This window comes from Emydura macquarii, unplaced genomic scaffold (assembly GCF_026122565.2).
Source record: "Emydura macquarii macquarii isolate MOO-44397 ecotype Brisbane River unplaced genomic scaffold, CSIRO-AGI_Emac_v2 contig_1644, whole genome shotgun sequence".
NCBI classification, from domain to species: Eukaryota; Metazoa; Chordata; order Testudines; family Chelidae; genus Emydura; species Emydura macquarii.
The window spans coordinates 10,754,110-10,776,449 of NW_027131781.1; the positions used below are offsets into that span (position 1 = coordinate 10,754,110).

A 22,340-nucleotide genomic window follows, 5' to 3' on the forward strand; every position below is an offset into this window, starting at 1 on the left:
TAAGAAATATTCTGAACAGAAAATCTGAAGAATTCTCAGATACAAAAGATTTCTTCAATATTACGTACCCCCTTGGCTTACTGTTTATATCCTTCATTAGAATTTTTTTCTTTATTCCTACAAAATTTATTCAGTGATGCAGTTCAGTGTACCTGCTGTCTGCTATGCCCAAAAGCTCCTTTGTGCTTTCTCCTAAACCCAAAAACAAAAACCCTGACCCTTCAAATCCATAAAGCCTCCCCCTTACCCTCATTAGAATATTTGTTTAGATTTTCCTGATGGAAAAATCAGGAAACTTTCCATGGGAAAATTTTGATTTTCCCAAAACTGCATTTTCCATCAAAAGAAGGAGGAGGCTCACACCAAGTCTGCTGATTGGTTTAGATAACTTAATAAAAATAATAAAATAGACACCAATTTGCGCCTGTATTTGTTGATCCCTTGTCAAACCAATAGAAACCTCTTATTGGTTGAGGGCCCTGGCAGTAAAAAACATCTTTGTCTTCACCCTTCATTCTGGGGGGAGAAGATAGCTGTAGTACGAATTTAGTTCTTGGACTGATATTTAGATGTTCTTGCTCTAAGTTGAGTATTGGGCAGATTCTGGCACCTCCTATGGCCCTTTGCTTGCTGCTCCAACAACATAAAGAGGGCAGAATAGCCACCTGAAAAATTCCCCATCACAAAGAGCCGACATAGATAATTCTACACTGCTACCTCCACCCACCTGCCCAACCCTCCCACGTAGGGTCATGTTATGGAAGTATATCAGTCAGGAAGAGGGGCGGCTGGGATGCTTTGTACACCAAATATTTTGGGCTACACAGCAACCCATTGGTGGTCGTGGGGAAGTTGTCACAAATTAAGGCAGTCTCTAGAGTTGCTCTAACTTATACTATGGACCATGCCTGAAACAGCCCAGATTTCCAGAGGCGCAAAGATGTACCTTTGCAGCCCCACACCATGTTGTGTTGTGCCCCCAAATAATCTGGCCCGATATCTTGGTGTGGGGGAGACATCCAATCTCAATGAGAACTATGGTGTGAATCCGTTGTAAAGTCCTCCCCCAGCTTTCTATCCATCAAGACCAATATTATGTTGCATTTCTCTCAAATTAATAAATATATTTGCTAAACTGTTCTTACAAATGTCCCCGTTAAAAGAAATGGGGTTGAACATGGATTGATGTAACTAGCCAATGCTAAATCTTTTAAGCAACAACCTTCCTGACTGCTTGAGAATTGTAATGAAATAGTAAACCCTGAGATTAATACAATATAAGACATTGAGAAGACAAGAACCTTACACAGCCAGTTGTTTTTTCATTGCTCTGGTCTCAAAGAAATATGGTTTAGCGAGGGTTTTTTTGAGGGGGCAGGGTGTTTGCACTGATTTAGGAATACTTCACCATGTATCCACCTTTGATGCAAATCCGATGTCATATCTTCGGCATATGACACAACACAGCTGGGTAAAATCCTTGTATATCATCACCCTTGATGTGTGTAATGTGTGATGGCTATTCCCCCTAGGTAACGTGTCTAAAGCATTTGGGACCTCTGAAATTCTTTCTGGATCTCATCACTAATGCACAGTGTCATACAGTTTGCACTGAGTAACATAAAGAGTGCCTAGGAGAAGAGACACTTGGAATTATTCAAAGGCATTTTTCCCTAGGTAAAGGGGATGGCCAGCCACCTGTTCAACCCACTCAATGCCAGATAATACAACAATAGTGTTACCACAGCTGTCACATCTAGGGCCTGATCCTGAAACACCATGCACTACTGCTCACATGCTAAGCATCCTCAGCTCCCAAAAGAGATGCGCTGGCTCAGCATCTTGCAGGATCGGGTCCCTGCGTTCTGACACTGAGATATCCCTTAGAGCATGAAACCTCCGGGACATTGATGTTTGTTATCATCAGTGTACTGTTGGATACTGAACCCATTTGGTTATTTGACGAGGATATTTTACAGACCTTTTGTTAAAAAAGAGTGTAGCCGGAGTCTACTTGGAACTGATAATGCTACAGATAAGAACATTCCATCCTGTGACATAGCACTTCACCTGACAGCCCCTCCGATATGGAGATATTTGATATACGACCATTATACTTTGCATTCAACTTCTTTGAAGCACATTACTTACTTCCATCTTCCAAATAACTTGCATCTTTGTATAATATAGAAGTCCCTCAAAGCAAAAATGAAAAGGCCATAAGGTCGTTTTAATAAGAAGCAGGGGCAAAAGGCAAGAGAGGTGGGAGAAAAATTCATGGGCTTATTAACATGGAAAAAAATTTTTCTCAGCCAAGCTCTCCTGAGGTTAGGATATTTAAAGTACATGAGCTGTATTTGGTCCACAGCTTGCTTTAACATACCAAGCATCAAGTCCTCATATTGCTGAGATGGGTGTTACAAAATTCCTCATCTCATCTTTCATTAATACCATATCTATTTGTTAACCTCAGAAATGCTTTAGCAAACGTGCAACTGTCTCACAGGGTCTCATGTCAAAGAAAGCACACTACTGTGCATGCAACACTTAAGTTGAAGTCTGGTCCTGATTTCAGTACTAGATGCCAACACCTCCCAAGTGCTAATCCAGACTCTAGCACTGACACATGGTGCGGCCTTTGGCGAGTCACAACTTCCCTGCCTCAGTTTCCCTGCTAGTAAAATGGAGATAATACTTAGTTCAGTGGGGCGTTATAAAAATTGGTTAATGTTTCTATGGTTCTTTGAAAAGGTAAGTACCAACCGTTATTGTTAGAGGTGTGTAAAAATTCATAACAAACAATTTGGTCAGCAAATTTTGCTTCATTTTGTTCACCAACAGAACGGAACAGAACAGAACAGAACGTGACTTTCTCAAATGTATTCACAATTTGAAATTATTGGCAAATCCTTTTTTGAACACTCTTCCCTCCCAGATGTTATTGTTTCTGTTCCTTAACTGGATGATGTATGGAACAAACTAATTCAGGGTGAAGTGCAAATGTCAAATATTACAACTGACTACAGGTGTCTGACTATTTTCTGTGAATATTTGTCCATTCAAGCTTAAAATTTATTTGTGATGAGCATTCAAAAGAGTAAATCCTGAGCACTTGATTTTGTGCAACCTAAGAGCGTCCTGACCACAAGCGAATCAAAATAGATTCTCATATTTGAATATTCGGGGAACATCCCTCCCACCACATGCACACACACTGAAGCCTAATTTTCATTCAGATGAGAACCTCCATCATCCATAGATGGATCTACAAGTAAATCCATCCCATCTGCAAACAGATCACAAGTAAAACTCATGCATTTTTAACCAAAAAGGTAGAAAATATTGTGGAATGCTTTTTGGTTTTCAGGGAGGGATTTAATGCCAGGTGAAGGTTACGTCCAATCACTTATGAACTAGACTCTTTGGTAGTTACTGGCCACCACTCCATGGGTAAAGCCTTGCAAAACCGCAAATATCCTCTTCATAGCTGCATCCCTGGATGCGGACATCCGCAGACTATTTCTTGCGGATCACGGATTGGATGGTCACGGAGGTTAGGACCTCAGTGACCTCTGGGGCAAGGCTGGAGCAGTTGCCAGCCAGGAGTGCAGCCAGAACAGCTGATCAGCTGTTAGGCAGTAGGCAGGGCTCAGCACTGATCAGCTATTAGGCAGGAAGGTGGGGCTGAACAGCTGTTTAGGGTGGCAGGAGCTCAACAGCTGATGGGGACCTGCTGGCTCCAGAACAGCCCATGTGCGGATGCAGTTAAATCTGAAAGAGGAAGGGCAGATTGCGGGTCAGGTAAAGGTTCATTCCAGTGGATGCGAATGGGATCCACATATTTGTATCTGGCACGTAGGGCTCTATCCATGGGATTCCAGCTACTGCTCTATTATAATATATTTCTCAAAAGAGTTCAGAGGATACATGCAAATATATGGACAAAGCGCTAACACTATTGGGTGAAAAAAAAAAAAAAGACTGATTTCAAAGAAGACAGTTTCAGAAAACTGCAATTCTCTGACTGAACCGACTAAGTTAAAAGGTGCTAAATGGTTTTCAATCAGTGGCAGAGAACAGTATATTTACAGTAGGTCTGCATGAATTAGGAGGCAGAGAAGTTTGGAATGAAAGGAAGAAAATCAGTTGGCTTGAGAAAGCATAAACAATATTTTTGGTCTCAAATCTTGGACAAAGAACCCAGACTGCATGGAGTTTGTACTCTACCACACACATACACACTCCATTCCTCTGCCTTGTTACATGCTTCCGAAGGGACACTTAACAAATGCCTATAAAATCAACAGAGGATCCAAATCTAACATCTCCTCACTGTGGGCCCACACAGCCTGCTGCCGATCATGCAGACCATTTGGCAAGCACAGGTTCTGCAGGAGAGCAGCTGCTCCAGCCACTCTCTTCCAGTAACATCAGGGATACGAGGACTTGGGGAAAAATTAACCAAGCAATCAAAAATGGAATAAAAGATGTTCAGAGTTATTCCTCCCTGTAAATATCAAATGGCTCTTCACAGGAAGCCGACTTTAATATTGTTCTAAAACTGCAGACGCCAGTGACTCAGCCACTAAAATGGAATAACATAATAAATTCTTGAGGAACTCATGGAGTCATAGCAGCAGAGTAAAAGAGGGCTGCAAAACACTCTGCGAGGCTAATCTGAGAAGGAACGTACATGTATATGTATATATATTATTTGAAGCAGGTTTACACATTATGAGACTCTCTCTGTGTCGAACCTGATCCAAAGGCCATTGAAATCTATGGGAAGGCTTTCTTTGACATCAGTGGGCTTTGGATCAGGCCCTCAAACAGTAACATTTACAGAAGTTTAAACTCCATCCAGCCCATTCTGTTTTCACTCCATTCTCCATTCCCACATACACCCAAAGAGCAAAAATAAAGATGGGAGACAGGAATTAAAGAGGTGGGGGGAGTCCATCTAAGTCCATCAGTTTTTCAATGGTTCCATTTCATTTACGTAAACCAAATTTTTCAAACTTGGGTGTCTAAAATTATGCACGAAAATTCATATTTAGGTGCCTAAATAAAGGGGTCCAGGTTTTCAGAATGGCTGATCCCCTCCTCTGTCTAAAATGAGACTATTTGGACTGCAGAATCTTTATTTCTGGTGATGATCAGCAAGAAAGAACTCAGCGTGACTTTCAGATCCCTGGTTGAGTTATGCTGGCAATTAGAAATAACAAATCTCTTAACCTATAAAGCAAAAAAATGTGAACTGAGGTCACAGAGGAAGAACATACATGGAACCCACAAGCCCTGTTTTTACAGAATAACTTTTCAGAGAAGAACTGCACTTTATTTTGTGGTATTGGATTATCAATATTCGCTTTATGCAGATAATTCATACAAAAGGTAGCGAAGTATCATGACGTATATCCACACAGCTTGCCTTCTGTATTCAAGCCCTTTCATAAGCATCTACACTGAATTGATATGTTTGCTTGGAAGACCCTTGACTACTGAATGCTTCTTGGTACTTTTCTTGTGCCTCATATATACACATTCTGATCAAGTAGATATGAAATGCAAATACCTACATTAATGCAGGTAAAATTGCACACAAGGCAGAGATTGCAAAAGGTAAAGTTCTCACAATAGCATTCACTCGGCTGTACATGACATCCTGTACATTGTAACAATAAGTATTTTAAAATGTAAAATGTATTATAATAAGCCATGTAACTGACCCTCTCCCCCTCTGAACACAGATGCAGAGAACAGAAAATATTACCCACTATACATGCACTGTGGCTAAGTTAACATTGCTGCTGGAAATAATGTTATTCCATGAATGTAGTTTTTTTTTAAACTTAACTTCCTTGTTTAAAATAGTTAAATAAATTGTCTGCACTTAATAATGTTGACAGCCAAATTGTCACAAATGGGTCTGAAGTTATCATCTAGCACAGCATTTAAGCACATGAGGCATCCCACTGAAGTCAATGAGATTATTCCCATGATGAAATTTAAGCATGTGCTCTTATGCTTTCTTGGATCGGGGCCTGAGTTCCTGACTTTGCTGACGCTGTTTGGCTGCCAGCAGTTTTCTGCAAGCCGGGCTTAACAGGGCAGCAGATATTTTCAGATAGAAAAAAAAATCATTCTTTACGCAAAATGAAAATGTAGAATATACAAAATACTGCAGATTTCAGTAAAAAATTGCAGAGATGCTAAAATGCTACATCTCCTTAACCTGCGGGTGGCTTCCCCCTCCCCCTTGGATGTTAAAGCACTCATTTTGGAGGATAGGGCAAGCAATGGTGTTGTTCCCCACCCCGGCCCACCCCGCAATCTCCCTCATGGAAATTGTTCAACAGAAAACCTGCAAGCATGAGCTCCTGTTATCCCTTAATTAGTTCAAGCAGAGAGAATGGGAAGTGACATCACAAAGGGGACAGGCATTCATTGAGCGCTGGTAAGATTTTGGTACTATTGAGCACACCCCAAAGTCATTTTTCTGTTGCTTAATTATTTTAATTGTAATTTCCTCCCCATCCCCTCTTCCCCACACACCAACCCAAGCCAAGGCAACTAGTCCTCAGTGAGGACTATGTCCCAGCCAGCTTTCAAACTTCAGCCATTTTTTGTTGTAGCTCTGTTCTTAAATGTGTGGATTCAATTTCTTTACAATGAAAAAGATGTTTGCATCTCACTTTCCTAGACATAAAAAACAGCTGAAAAGATTTTGATCTACTTCCTCCCCCAGACCACCACCCCCTGCAAAAATAAATAAGTCATGAAATGAATAAAAGAGCAGAGACCAACATGGAAAGTATCAGCCCCAAATGTGAACCTATTTCATACAAGCCGTTAGCACATGAAAACAGAGAGTTGTCATGCAAGTTAATTGTCCAACTTTACTACAGTGGGTGTTATCAGTACTCACTGTAATGTTGTTCATGCAGCCTGTCATGCTGCATGTTGTCACATTGTTTCCTTATATTCCCCCCATCTGTGTGTCTGTATCCATCTGTTGTTTCTGGTCTTTCACTTAGCTAACAAGATCTTTGGGGCAGGGACTGTCTTTTTTGTTCTGTAGCTGTACTGCTCTTAGAACAATGGGATCCTGCGCCAGGACTTGGACTCCTAGGTGCTAGCACAATACAATTCTATTTCTATTCTCCATGATGTCTCCCTCTCTTCATATTTGCTTACAAAATAAAAACTGCAGTACTAGGCAGTAGAACACACCCTTTTATGTACTTTTGCTCAGCTATGTCAAAAACAACTATTTGGTCCATCATATTGTGATGTGCAATTACTTTCTTAGAGTAAAAAGAAGCAACGATGAACAAAGACATACCTGAAATGTTACCATCGAAAGGAGACGTGACAAACATACAGAAAAACAGTTTACTTATGTTTTCAGACCAGAATGGTATATTGCCCTGGTGAACTACAGATACTTCAGTAGTTTTCTTTCTAGATCAACCATATTTGGACTGAAGGGGGATTGGCAACATTTGTGACAGTAAGGAGGAGTGTAAAAACTGACCAATCAAGACATACATATATATACACACGTGTGTGTGTGTGTGTGTGTGTGTGTGTGTGTGTGTGTGTGTGTATACATGCATACACAGACACCCCCCCCTCCCCACACACACAAAAGTTATTTATATCTAGATTTGCGTTGCTTCATACTAGAGAGGGAAAGAAATGCAACTTACTCCCAATGAAACCATCAATGTTCGAATGATACACGTGCAAAGATAACTTACAGACAGCAAAGGGATAGCAACTTTTCCAAGAAAATCAGGGGGTTTATCTCCATCTTCATCAAACACTGTCACTTCAAGAACGTTGTGGATATCTTTAACGGGGCTGCATGGAGAAGCACAAAAAAAAAATAGTCTTACACCTGCATAGTCTGTTCCAGGAAGATCCGAGAATAGTGTTTCACTAATTAAGTCTGCATTACCTTGGAGTATAAAACTAGCATTTAATTAAATCCCCAAAATTAAATCAAACCAAGGCTATTCCCCAAGCTTTTCCCTTATGCAGGATTCATATATACATGTGAAAGACGATGATTATTGCTAGACGGTGAGATTTCCTGTGCGTGGATGTTGACATTGATGGCAGATAGGAGGGTGGGGAAGGAGCGAAACAGAACAAGTTCAAGTCAGAGCTTAGGAAGACGTGTGCATGTGCCCAAAAGGTATGTAAAGAGAAAAACCTCTCTCATTCTTTCTGACTTGAGCGATTCTCCGCATTTCCAAATTACTAAAAGCAAGCCAATTAATTAAAAAACTTCTAAAAATCCTGAAACAAAATACATAATATTATTAATTCCATCTAATCCATATGCTTTATTGGGGTGACAACTGCCTGCTAACCCCAACCAGTCATCAGGATCATTAATAAATATTCATCCAGGGAAACATACTGGTATCTGTGTGAGCTTGGGTTACTGTAGATGGTTGATTGATTGTCGGGTAGGTGGCTGGGTAGGCAGAAAGAAAAAAGAGAGGGGCGGATGTTATTGTTGATCTTAGTGCAACTGACACAACCAAACACTGTAGCTTTGTGTGGCTTTAGTTCATAGAACATGAGCATCTACAGAGCTGCTACTCTAGCTAGAAGACAACTAATTCCAGAAACATTCCAGTGACAGGGCCACAATTCAGGATGAGTGTCCATCAAGGATTGAGCTTGGAACCTATTGCACTCAAAGCATGAACTAAAATACTAATTCCGCTAGCAGACAGCTATAGAAGACTCATTAATCTCTTAGGTGGACAGCCACTAGAGGGAGACAAATTCCTACACTACAGTAATGTGAGTTACATAAACAGCAATAAAATATATACCCATAAAGTTCTGAGCACCCAGAAAAAGTAAATGGCTACCAGAACCTGCCAGTTTATGTGGCTTTACCTCTACATTTGTTCAAAGGTAAACTGAAAAACACCATCAAAATAGTTGTACGCAGGCTATTAGCAATATAAAATGTTAAAAGTGCTCGAACACCACTGTGATATGCATAGTACAATGGAACAGAACAAGTCCTCCAGAATGCCTGCTGCAGAAACAGATGTACTAAAACATTCCAATCTGGACCAACTGAAAACTTCGTAAACTCAGGATAAATAGTGATGCATTAGTGATGCACTAGTGAGAATAGACCAGGGGTGGGGAACTTTTTTTAGGTCAAGGGCCTGATGGTGGCCCTGGCGGCGAGGGAGAATTCGGCGGCGGTGCGGTTTCACGGCGGCGGCGGGGTTCCGTGGGGGGCGGGGGGCAGTGCCCGCCGCCGAAGTCCCCCCGCCGCCGAAAAGGGACAAACGGACGTTCCCCACCCCTGGAATAGACAAATAGGGTAAGAAGGAGAGTTACAAAGGAGACACACGGCAGGAGCCGGAGGACAAAAGAGGTCTAGATGTTCCACAATTTCATTTTCTGGCACCAGCAAACTCAGTGGAAATACCTGGCAGAGCTTTTTCCATTGAGCCTACAGCAATGAGATGAAATCTTTCAGTTTGTTCAAACCCAGCCCATCCCCTCTGCACGCTAGCTTGTATGATTTGAATCAATAATACCAGGACTAATTTCCTAGTGAACAAGTATCCACATCATAAAGATAAAACTGCCACCCTTGATCAGTCACCTCAACAGCAGTGCACAAGGAATGAATCGTTTGGGGAAAGCAGACTCTTCTCTCAGTCCCCATAAGTGGTTATTATTCCACTTTAGCCCTAAAAAGCATAGGTGGGACATTCTGGGAAAAATTTACACTGCCACAGCTGACGTGATGACCTTGCTTTGAAACAGCATGTTGCACTTGTTCTGTGAATACCGAGGACTTCAGTCTCCAGGGCACCTTTCACAGGCGACAAATTCACTTAAAAATCATGCATACTTTTGGTTTGATTAAAGGGTAAACTCTGGAGCAGGCTTTCTATTGCCTAATTTAAACTCAGCTGTTTTATCATGGACAATCAGAACTCTACTTCCTGTTCATTTACAATTTAAATTAGGTGCACTGGCAGAACCATAGCTGTATCATCTCCAGACAAAACACAAGTTTTATTTTAAATTATGGAAACATCTAAGCATGACTATCTAGATTTCCATTTTCAGGTCTGCTATATACCTCCTGGACGTCCATTATGTATAATCATGATTCTTCCTATAAATATCCCAGTATTCTTCGTGTCATGACTTCTATTAATACAATCACGCCAGGACTGAAAAACGCAAAAACGCTTTAATGGAGAAATATAAAACATAACTCAGTCAAACTCTTCTTCCTATGGAGAAAGTGACATGTCCCAAACTTTACCTCATGCTTCCTAAAGTAAATAGCTTTTACATTGAGGCTGCTCACTCTTTTACATTTACGGCCTGTTTTCAAATGCAATTCACTTACAAAGTGAAAACTTTGTTCCACTCCGGGTTGAGGTTTTTGTAAACTGTGTGGGTCTGAAGTCTGTCGTTGCCCAACTCTAACACACAGAAAGGGTCGCTTTTCCCTGTGGAAAGAACAAAATACATTTTTAAATAAATAAAATTAAATTAAAAAGGATTAGGTGATGTGATTGTCGTTAGCTCAGTCTTTTTGCAGTGGGGTTGAGAGGAGGAGATAGTAAGGTCAAGTAAGAGTAAACTGCATTAAGATGATGGAAATTGCCTTCCTTTCTCCAAATTACTAAATTAACACCACCACCCATATGTATTCACTGTTTTCCTCTCTGAAACTTTATCGAAGCACTCTATATTCTTATCCATGTAGGCAACTTGTCCTAGTAACAGAACTGAAAGTTTATTGAGAATAATCTTTAAATCTTTGGTGACTAGGAAGATCAACTAATGATCTTGATAGTCATGAAAAATGACATGCAGTAAAAGAGGCAGTGCCATTCTGGAGAAGATTCCTTGTTTATATTCTCCTCCAGAGGTGATCGGGGGTTATGAACCATTCAGACTTTTAGTTTGGGTTGTAGAAATGTCAGTGCTTCAGTTAGTTCCTTTTGCTTTATCATCTGCTGAGAGCTTTTGCCTTTCTCAGCTCATTATATAATCATTAAGTACATGCAGCATTAGAAGATAAGCAAAGTATTATGCCCACTTCAGCACCAATCAGATTTGCACGAGTAGATCCCCGAAGCCATACAGACACCCAATGAGTTGGCTTGAGCTAACTCTCACTGAATGGAGCCAATTGCTGGATCAGGGCATAGAGTGAGTAACTTGCGGCTTGACAAAGCCCTGGCTGGGATGATTTAGCTGAGGTTAGTCCTGCTTTGAGCAGGGGGTTGAACTAGATGACCTCCTGAGGTCCCTTCCAACTCTAATATTCTATGATTCTAACTTATTAAAGGAGACATCCTGTCAAAACAAGGGTATCAGAGTGGAAGCCATTTATGGGGAAGATATATTTTCCTAGTGGCTTTTCTCAATAAGCAGAGGTTTGAAATACCTGCATTTGCACAGCATGATGCTTTAAAACAACCTGGAGCTTTCAGACAAACCTCACTTATTTAGCTCAACTACAGGCATTCTGGGCTTACTTGTATTTGGGTTACTACGTATCTCAGCCACGGAGACATTTATATAAAAGAAAACAGTTAAGCAGACTTCTGCTGATTTTTTAAATTGCTGGTATTAATATAATACCCAAACTGTGCTAGGCACTTTACACACAAATAGGGAGACAAGGTCCCTGCCCTGAGGAGTTTAGAGCCTAAGCAGAAATGGTTTATAGTATCTAAACAGTGAATATTTACCAGTCACTTTTGGAAAGTTTTAATAATATCACATTTTAGTGGACTCTATTCTTGTCCTATCCATCTATACACTGGAACCAGGTACAAGAGGCAAATGCACTTATACATGTTGAGAAATTGTTTGAAATGCAAAATGGTGTATGCCAAAAGACAATCCTGCTCTATAATTTTGTATTTTGAATACTGGTTTTTGGTCAGCAAGCAAATGCCATCTTTGAGCAGAATGCTCATGTGCACGTGAAAATATCCAATGCAGCAGAAAAAGTCATTTCACATTGACAAAACTATTAGCTAGGAATATATACATATATATATATATATATATATATATATATATATATATATATATATATATAAAGGGAGGCTCAAGGTTGGGGTTGGGTTTGACAAGGTTCCTGCTGTAGTCCCTAGACATATTTGGTTCTACACTTTCAATATGGAATGGGACATGGTAACTGGTCTAAACTTGGGTCAAATGGTACATGTGAATTTTCAGAATGATGTTTAAAACCCCGAATTGTATGCAGTAATGTAATGTTTTGATTCTCTTTATTACTGTAAGTTAAAAACTCAAATTTGGAAAACTATACAGTACCGACATGCAGCAACCTATAACAGGAATACCAACCACACTGAAATCTGATCTATATTACAGTAGTAAGTAACAAGGTATAAAAAGGCATTACACTTAGAATTGGATAATTGGTCTGTAGAAGTATGTCCATCATTGAATCAAACCGATACATGCTCAGACTGCTCTTCTATTAACCCTCGGAAGTCTTTGTATTTTTTATTGTCTCCTTGATTATCTCTTTATCAGACTTTTAGCTGGACCTTAGATCACTTTTATCAAAAATAATAAATTTGCACAGTCTCCCAAGCAGTGCAGGAAATATGGCACTGCTTTGGGAGGGTTCTATTATGGAAGCACATAATTGCTGCACTAATCATTTATGAATGGCTCAGAACAGATAATTAATCTTTATGTCTCTCATTTCACAATCAGAAATTTATGCTATTTTTACCTAAAATGGCTGCATCCTTTTGCAATTTGGTGGGCCTATTACCGCATAATACTAGGATATTTTCAGCACTGCCATTGCAAAACAATTTGTCATTTGCCTCATGAATCAGGCTCAGGCTCAAAGCCTGGGTTATTTTGAATATAATGACAGACTGAGTAACCTTGCACTTAAACAGGATTTCATTCTGTGCTGTGCACAAGGAATGTGTGTTTCAGACCCTTTCTGAAAAGTCTTTCAATTGCAAAATCAAGATCCCCAGAATCTCTTTCAGTGTTCATTATCCACACACAAATGCACACACTCCTGTTTAAGCATTTAGGGAAATGGGGCCAAATCCATTGCTTCTATAACTCCATTGGCCTCAATGGAGTTACACTAAGGATGAACACAGCAAAGATCCAAATCTGTCCTTGGACAAAACTCCCTGTAATATTCTATGTGTTTGTAGGTAGAATGGGTCCCATAGCTTATAAAAGCTTTGTTTACTACGGTACATTTAGCCTCATTAAGTTTACTAATGAAGAGCAGCTAAAGTAACTAATAAACCAATAAAGGCTTACATACTGTAGCAGTCCTTTGTCAGGCAGGTAAAAGGCCAGCTGAGGAAATTCAAGATCAAAGGCAAAAGTTTCTGACCAACATAGCTACTACCCTGGTCATTATCGCACATGGACTTTTTTATGTTTTTAATGAAGATCTGCACATTAATTCCTTCAATTCCTCAGTGCATGGCTAGTGTATATAAGTCCATTATCTGTTCCCAGAGTAGGAAACTGTGCTTAGAGTAACACTGTTTATTGGCTAAAATTTTGAAAAAGTGGGATAGTATCTTCTGCAGCCCTTACTTTGGAGAAATGCTGCTGATGTTACAATCAGAGATTTGCCTGAATAAGGACCCAGATTGGGCTGACAGTGCTTTCTCTTTAGCTCCCTGCCTCTACTGATGCGTCAAAAAGAATCAGGAGGTAAGGTATATTTTCATTACAATCAGACCAGTGTCTGAAGTATGGACCATTAAAGATACCAGCTGGACATAGCAGTTCTCATGTCTACCATGGCTATATTTTTTTTAATTTCATCATTTGCCATTATTTCAACAGTCACCACTCAGTGGTATCAGCTCTCAAGAACTGCCCTGCAGAAATAACATAATGCCCAACACACCAAATCACCTCATTTCCCTATTAAGGGAGAAACTGAGATATTATGTAAATGTTGGATCAGATTCACTATTTAGCTGTAATAGCTAACAGCACTGGTAAACCTCTGCTTAAAAGGGAGCATTTGTAACATCGCACTGACCCACATATTCAGGCAGCCTGGACATGTGCTTAGTAGGGTACTAGGTAAATGTGGGATCTTAAAGAATTTGAGGATTTCTATAATTCTGTGATTTAGTTCATGAACCCACCTGCTGAGACATGGCACCTTCAGCAAACACCAGTTGAATCATGGTCACTTAAGAGATACTCTTCCAAGACTTATTTTCCAAACTCATATTGAAAGATGCAGGAGGAAACAGTGCCCCGGCATTCTAAATCCTCCCAATTAAATCCATGTAACAAGGGGTCACATTTTCAGCCCAGAGCACAGCTATTATCCATTTCCCCCCATCTAGCCCTCCACTGGTTAGCAAAACATTGTCTAAACCGTGATGAAGAAGTGTTCCCCTGAGAACGCATGTCACAACTCACAGATGAACATGCACCTCAGCAAAGGGCACAGCCTGCAGCAAATTTGATCTTAAAAATAAGCAACATGCTCTGAAATATATATTTTAACAACTAACAGGCCTTTCTCCCCAGTCCAGTCCACTGGTACTGAAGTCTCTGGGCATTTTTTGTGACTCCTAGACTACACTGATCCTCCGCTAGCATGGGGTCAACTAATCAGTCAGCAAAGGGAAGTGAATGGGGCTCTCCCCCGAGAATAATCACCTGTTAGTTGCAGTATGAATGATTTTTGTCAGGTAATGCTAACATATGCCATTCCTGCCTGACAGCTGTCTAGAACATATCCAGCGAGTCAATGTTTGTGGTTATGTCTGTTCTACAGCTGAATTTGACAATCAAGGTCAAGCCTGGCTCTCTTTATCCAGCTGGGGTCGGACACATCTTGGACCCTCTTCAACACCCAACAGAGCTGATCACACTTTTGTGCCATGTGTGGAACATGGTGACACTCCACCTAGCAGCCACCAAACCAGGATGGGCCATGACTGAAAATGGAGTGCAGTGTTTAACCCAGAGCATTTAACACAGCTCCTGAAGGGGCTACGCTTCTGGACTAAAGACCACTGGAACAAGTCACAGTTTACAGCAATAATAGTGGATCATGTCACTCATGCTGAAACTAGTCTATATTAGAGCTGTGACCATGGAGGGGGTATGTGTGTGTAGTGGGATAGAGAACTGCAAGAGAAAAGTAACAATATTCATATCATGTACTGTACAACCTGGGGATGTGGAATGGTTAGATGTAAACTGCCCACAGACTATAAAGAGAAGGACCATGTGATGATGGAAAGGTAATTTTCCCACATGTTTAGATGTGACCTAGGAAGATCTTGAGGCCACAACAATTTGGGACACCTGAGTGTGTCTGCTTCAGTCAGGAATCTCAGGTAGTTTTCCATCTATGGTTGAAATCAAGTCTAAACTGCACTTCAAGAGATGGTGTGCTTTACTGATTGAGCACAGGGCTAGGAGCTCGATCCTGCAAACCTTTATCTTCATGGGTAAAGTTTTGCAGGAGAATAGTTACAGCTCCAACATTAGAAACAGGATTCTTGTGAGTTGAACTTGCACTGGCACCTAATTCACATAAGTTACTTGGAAAAAGGCAAAAGTTACTGGACATGCCACTCATAAATATGAAGGGGGAAAGCTGGACTTGGTGCAGTGGGCCCACAAAAACACATAAGTCCCACCTAAGCCCTACATTGGGCACATAAGTGATGCATACAGCTTGTGGGTTCCCAGGCATGTATTTTACCTTAAAGCTTTAATAAGTGGATGATACACAAGTTTTACTTTGCCTTGTTAAAGTCATGGCACTGCCTCATAAGGAATGCATTCACTAACATGTTCCACCCCTCAAAAGCACATAACATGGCATCAAATCACATTAGAAGAGACCCAAAATAAAAAGAAGGAAGACACTTAATACCTGAAAAATCCGCTGCCAACAGGTCGACTGCCTTTAAAACTTTGACCTGTAGGAAACCTATGTCCTTCATGTCCCGAAGAGAGTTCTTTATACACTGGAAAAAAACAGTGAAGAGACTTTTTTTAAAACAATAACTCAGTGAGATATGTTTCCCAGTAGTCTTTCAAAATCTAAGTCTTAATTTAGGTCCCTGTTTCCACTGCTCAATGTTTCATTATCAGATATTCACTAATACAACTCTACCAACCCTCATCCCATTGCAACACACTTACAGTGTTCATGACAGCTTGTAAACTGGCTGTTTGTCATTTATTTTTATTCAGATGCAATCTTCGGTGTTCATGAGCTAAGTGGTTAATTTAGGGAAGGAGATTCAAAGGAAACAAGCATGCTTATGCAAATATGTGAATACTAAAATAGCATTATTCCAAAACTAGATACAAGATATATTTACAGAGGCAGCATGGGCCCATGGCTAGAGTACTGAATTCAGAGTCAAGGATCTGAGCTTTATTCATAGGTTTACCATTGACTCAGTTGCTTAAACCCTCTGTGCCTCGGTTTCCCTGTCTATAAAATGGGAGTGATGATGTTAATATATCCTTACGTAGCACTTTAAGATCTATGGTTTAGTACAGAAAGCATTTTCATCAAGCTTTATCTTCCCAAAGTCAACAGACCAGAGCACATTCCCACAAAGGGAAATGAAAGCTAAATACCACTCTCTTTCTCTCGTTATGATTTTTTAACATTTGTGGTGTCTCTCATTTCCTAAGATAATGTCTTAATGTAATTCAAGTTTTCAAAAGGGAACTGTTAGTTTAAAAACTGCCAAATGCAAACAGCCAAACTGCTGGAAGCTAACTGCTCTGTCAATTCACTTGTCACACTAAACATAATTATGGTGTGTGATACCTTTTTCCATTAGAAGCTGTGTTATTACGACTGGGACAGATCTTCTTTTGATGCAATTTTCAGTATTTTTTTTTAATAAAGTAGAAACAAAACAAAAACTCACATAGCGCTGGGAAATCTGTTTCCTTTCACTGGGGTCTCCCAAGGGGCAGACGCACAGATCAGAGATAGAAACCCCTGAACAGGGGGTAACAGCAATTAGCATGAGCAGAGACCCCAGATGCTTCTCCAGTGGCAGTTCTAAAACATTGGTCTGCTGGCTAGGTAGTGCAGTAATATCCACTTTACACCTAGAATACCATTGTCATGGATTAATAATAAAGAGGATTACTTTAACGGTACAAAACCCCCCAACATATACACTTTTAAAAATAAGCCAAATTTTTTACCCATCATTAATAATCAAAAGGTGCAAATGAACTAAGTTTAGAAATCTAATTTGCTTTTCACCATTTGGGTTGTTTAGTCAAGCTGGGGGAAATGAGGGGGGAAGTAATGGAATGAGAAAGGCTAGTTAGTTTCACTTTGTGTCTTGTCAGTTTCACTTTCTGGTTTCCCCCCCCCCCCACTAGCACAGGAATTGAAAGTTAAGACTACAAACTGGAGTTAAATCCAATTATGTTCTCCCCCTCACTCCCTCTCAGAAAAAATTCCCAATGTTTTATGATTTAAAAAAAAAAAATTATAATTTGAATGGAAATACAAAGTCTAAATGTTGTATCTTAAACTACCAGCTTCTTTAAAGTCACCTCTTTCGTTTTATGCTACATTGTATGGTATGTCCTGATCTGCTTTACAAACCTTGCTAGATCTAGGCTTTCAATGTATTGTTATATTTCCCAGAGGGGCAGTGTAGCTTGCAGGTATTCTGCCAGCTCATAATGCACATTGTTATAGTCTCTGACACTTTTGGGGGAAAAAACAAAAACAAAAAAAGACAAAGAAAGCACACGTAAATGAGAGACCAACAAAACAAGAGACCAGGTTGGGGTAAGCAAGAGAGAGTTTGCTGGAGAGCCTGGAAGCAAATGGTCAAATGTGACAAAGACTATACACCTAGCTCAGCTAACTGCTGTCTATCTGGAAGTCCAGGAAATGGAGTGGAACTTTCAGGAAGCTCTATGGGGTTTTGGCATTCAAAAATAAGCTGAACTAAAGTTTGCAGCTAAAAAAAAAAGACTGCACGGAAAGAGAAGCTTTATTTCCATGGTATACGGGGAGTCGCATTTCTCAAACGGATGTGGAATGGATGGTAGTTCTCACTCCACTTAATGCCTGCTGACAAGTTTTTATTTAAACAAAACTTGTTAAGGTGTTGTCTTAATAGGCAAAAATTCCACAGGGGTCCCCTAGGTGGGTTTCTTCTGGGTAAATGGTGCGTGCACTGCTCCTGATTGATCCCATTCCAGCCATAGAGTTGGAGCGGTTTGTACCCAGCTGCTATAAATTGCACGCTTTCCGCCTTTTAACAGCTTATTTTCTGTGAATGTTTGGGAAAACCTCCCCAAAACATTTAAATTAAACACATACAACGAAATGTACCCTAAGAAGTAAAAGTCACTGGTGTGATGAGAGTGTAAGCCATTCACTTGCTCTGCATTAGGAAGGGTTTATTTGTATAAGATTCTAACTACTGGAATCAATGGACATGCCTCTCACTTGGGTGAACTCTGTGTAGCACATATTGTTAAACACTCAATTAGTTGTAAGTTTATTCTTATTGATTGCACTCAGGTGCTATGGAAAAGGAAACAAGAAAAGAGCACCAAAGCTCCATGTACAACACAAAGGCCATTTTCAAACCATTTTCCCAGTGCAAGAGATTGCATTTAATGATCATCGCTACACCCTGGAAGGCGAGGAGGCAGGAGAGGAGAAATATCGAGACATTTTCCTCAAACTCTTATCAATTTAATCCAGGAGATCGATATCACCTTTGCCATGATTTCTGGTTGCTTCTCAGAGTCTATCAACCTAACTCCTCTCCTAAATAAGTTCAGCTTCAGCTTTCATTCACTACTGGTAACTGTATGCAGAGTGTTGCCAAATACATAAAGCAAAACTGAAAATAACTCAGATAATATTGTTTTTTCTCCCATCTCTTTTAGCGATCATAACTTTAGGTGCTAGGATAATCCGAGTAGGGGGGGAGGGGAAGAAGAAAGGCAATTATTGAGAGAATGGTGTCCCTCCTACATAGACATAACTTCATCAGAAATGTCTGTATCATAAAAGTAGAGTTATATTTAGAGTTTTGGTTAAGTTTGACTGTTTCCACCCATTCAAAAAATTAATATCAACAAAAGGTCAAAGAGAAGATTGAGTGTAAGGGTATGTGGGGGAGTGGATACACATGTGGAGGGGAAACCAGCAGGAGAAGGAGTGTAAGCATTCTTTCCTCAACTCATTTTTGATTTCCGTGAAAAGTAACTGACTCAAAACATCTGTGTTCACTCAAGTTGCTGGGATGCCCTTTCTATACATGGTATAGTTTTGCCTGAGGAATAGCAAACAGGCTCCACATCTGCACTTGCAAAAGGCAAAACTCAAAGAATTAGTCACTTAATCTGATTCATTTGAATCATTTAATTTAATTGATAAGACTGCAAAAAAAATGCATCTTGAAAAATTAATCAAGTATTGTGTTTAATAGATAAATGCAGTAGTTTCTACACCAGCAATCAGCACTCAGCTATTGCTACTATGAGTCCAATTACTTTCACAGCACTTCCCTCACACTAAGGAAACCATTTTTTTTTTCCTTTCTTACTGTTAAGTCCATAAGTGGAACTTCGCTATTACTATTGATTTTGTGGAAGGAGGTCAGATACTCCAGTGATGGGCGGCAGTAAAAAAACCGACAATGAAGTACCACATGACATAAAACTAGGCAATTCAATCACTTGCTCAAAGTCAGCACAAACAGAGTCAACAACCAAATCCACAAGTTAATTTATATTTTTAGGAGACCAAAATACCACCTTGAGCTAAGTCCCTAACATGAAATCCCTGTGTCGTGGGCAATCAGTTTTTCACTAGCCTCCTTCCCCTAATTTACATTTCCCCAGCTCTGAGTTCAGTAGATGGTTCTAATCACCTGTCTAAAACCTATACTCTAATCCTTTCCCCCCCCTATATTCCTACACCCATACACATTAGGTAGAGATATAGATGTAACCTACTGGTCAGCATGTGTTACGAATCCCCCCTCTGTTCCCTACCCACGTAGAATTCGAGTCTGCTACAGACTCCAACTTTAATTCCGGCTGTAGAAATTCATATGTTTAGCTCTGAAGGTCACTGGTTCAATCCCTGGTGGTGGTCACACACAAGGTGGTGGTCGTCACACAAACACGCATCCAGCACTTCACGTTATATACATATACCCTGTTTCTCTAGATTCTTTCCCCCCTCCAGGTCACTCATGAAGGTCTTCTGGTTATAATGTATTTTAACATGCATTAAAGATTACCCTGATGGCCCGTCTGCAGTCTGCATACTTAGACATCCTTCAGCCCTTTGCCCCTTCATTGTTTCCAGTGATGTTGCAGTTTCATCACTTGAGTTCTGTGCTAATTTGGTTTCTGTTTTGTTCTGTTTACTATGACAGGCAGACACATTAGATTTTTACTCATTGCAATTGATCTTAACCTCTTAGACATCACCACGATTTATATTAATATTTTATACTGCAGGCCACTCAGCATTTGACTAGGTTATAATCAGTAACCTCAGGAGTAAAAGAAAATATGATTAAAAGATTAGTCTTAATGTTTGGACAGGGTTTTCAAAATCCATTAAGGCCAGATGTTTTGGGAGGTAGGGTTTTTTTCCCGTCCGTCCCGTCCCCCCCCCCCCCCCACACACACACACACACTCTAAAAAAGGGTATTTTGACTCCTAACTCTTTCTATAGCTTGGTGGAGCTCAAATCCAAGGTTTTGGTCCAGCTATAAAAGCCTTACTACTCAGTACCTACTGCACACTGCTGTATAATTGGATTGTTTCTTGGTGCAGAGATACTATTGGTACTTGCCAGAGGCATCCCTCATAAAGATGTCACACTCACTCTCTTATTTAATGGCTTATAATGATCTTTCCTTAAGTCTAGCAATTTTCCTAAAACCTATTTCTAGAACTACATTTGTGTAAAATCAACATTTTACAGTGTCTCTCTCTCCAAGCGTATTCCTTAATGCGGAAACATTCTCTTTGAATTTGGCATAAACAATTTAATTCAGCCTAGACAGATTCTGCAAACTTTTAACATCCTCATTTATTAACCCATCAACATCATCTTCTGCTTTAAGTTTGCCTTTTATCCTGACAGATACAAAAACACTCAACAAATGTTACTAACAGTTCTATGCAGACTAAATAGAGGGATCATTTCACCCGCCACTGACATCGACCACCTTGGTGTTGTGTTGTGGCAGCTGAACTACACAACACTTCTGTGCATAAAGTGAGGAGGAAAACTGTATCCGATTGGAAATGCAAGGGGAATTAAGCAGGCAGAATCTAATAACTCTATATGTAATTTGACCAAGACTGAGATTATTTTACTACATATGGCACCAAAAAAAACAAAGAGAGATTACCATAAGGGTTACTTTCTTGACAGTGGCTGGTCTGACTCACTGGCTCACTGACCAACAAACGTCTAAGCCCTAGCAATAACATGACCTTTATATGGAAGGCCTGGTCTACTATTTATCACTCATGCTCTAATATCTACTGTTCAGGACATGGAACAGCTCTGTACTGGCTACATACTCAATGTTTGCATCTTATGAAGGGAAGAGAACTCAGGAAAGACGGGAGAAGAAAATGAGAAGCCAGCTATGCTCTGCCCCTTGATTCTTTGGTAAGGCTACCGTCTCACTGACGCCAATGGAGCCACAGCATCTGCAGTCAAGAGTAGTGTTTTACCTGAAAATCCAGATATATCTAGAAGAGGGATCATGCAAAAATGACACCTTCTTACTTAAGGGAACCTCTCCCTGGGTTAAATCCTGGCTCTGTGGAAGTCAATGGAAATTTTACCACTGAATTCAGTGAGTTCAGGATTTCACCACACATATTTATTCAGATCTGGCTGCTTTAGTGTTCAAGCACATTTTGCTTTCATTTTTTGGCTCCTACTAGCACAGCGTAGCCAATACAGCTCTGGGAGAGTAAAGGGGATTCTATCCTAGCTCGCACATTAACAACAGAGTTGTTAACTAAGTTCCAATTACAAAACCAGATACTGCCCTTGCTCACAACTGTGAAGTTTCACTGAAGATATTTGGGTTGCACCAGTGAGAAGACAGAATTTGAAGACAAGGAAGGTTGCAGTGGTGCAAACCAGGGTCGAATTTTATCCGCACATTCTTTTCTTTATTATGGGTGGTGCTGCAAGAACACAGAATGATGTGAATCTCTGAGACAAAAAAAACCCATAACACCTCATAACGCT

General features: G+C 40.1%; 1 protein-coding gene across 1 annotated transcript in view; it reads right to left on the reverse strand.

Moving 5' to 3' along the window:
* Positions 1-22,340, reverse strand: part of MCTP2 (multiple C2 and transmembrane domain containing 2) — a 129,997-nt gene that overhangs the window by 61,977 nt on the left and 45,680 nt on the right. Inside the window, exons 10-13 of the mRNA XM_067555630.1 lie at positions 16,983-17,169; positions 15,965-16,058; positions 10,415-10,517; positions 7,764-7,866 (exon numbers count right to left, since the gene is read on the reverse strand). Coding sequence (XP_067411731.1) covers positions 7,764-7,866; positions 10,415-10,517; positions 15,965-16,058; positions 16,983-17,169 — 487 coding nt within the window. The remainder of the gene's footprint in view (positions 1-7,763; positions 7,867-10,414; positions 10,518-15,964; positions 16,059-16,982; positions 17,170-22,340) is intronic.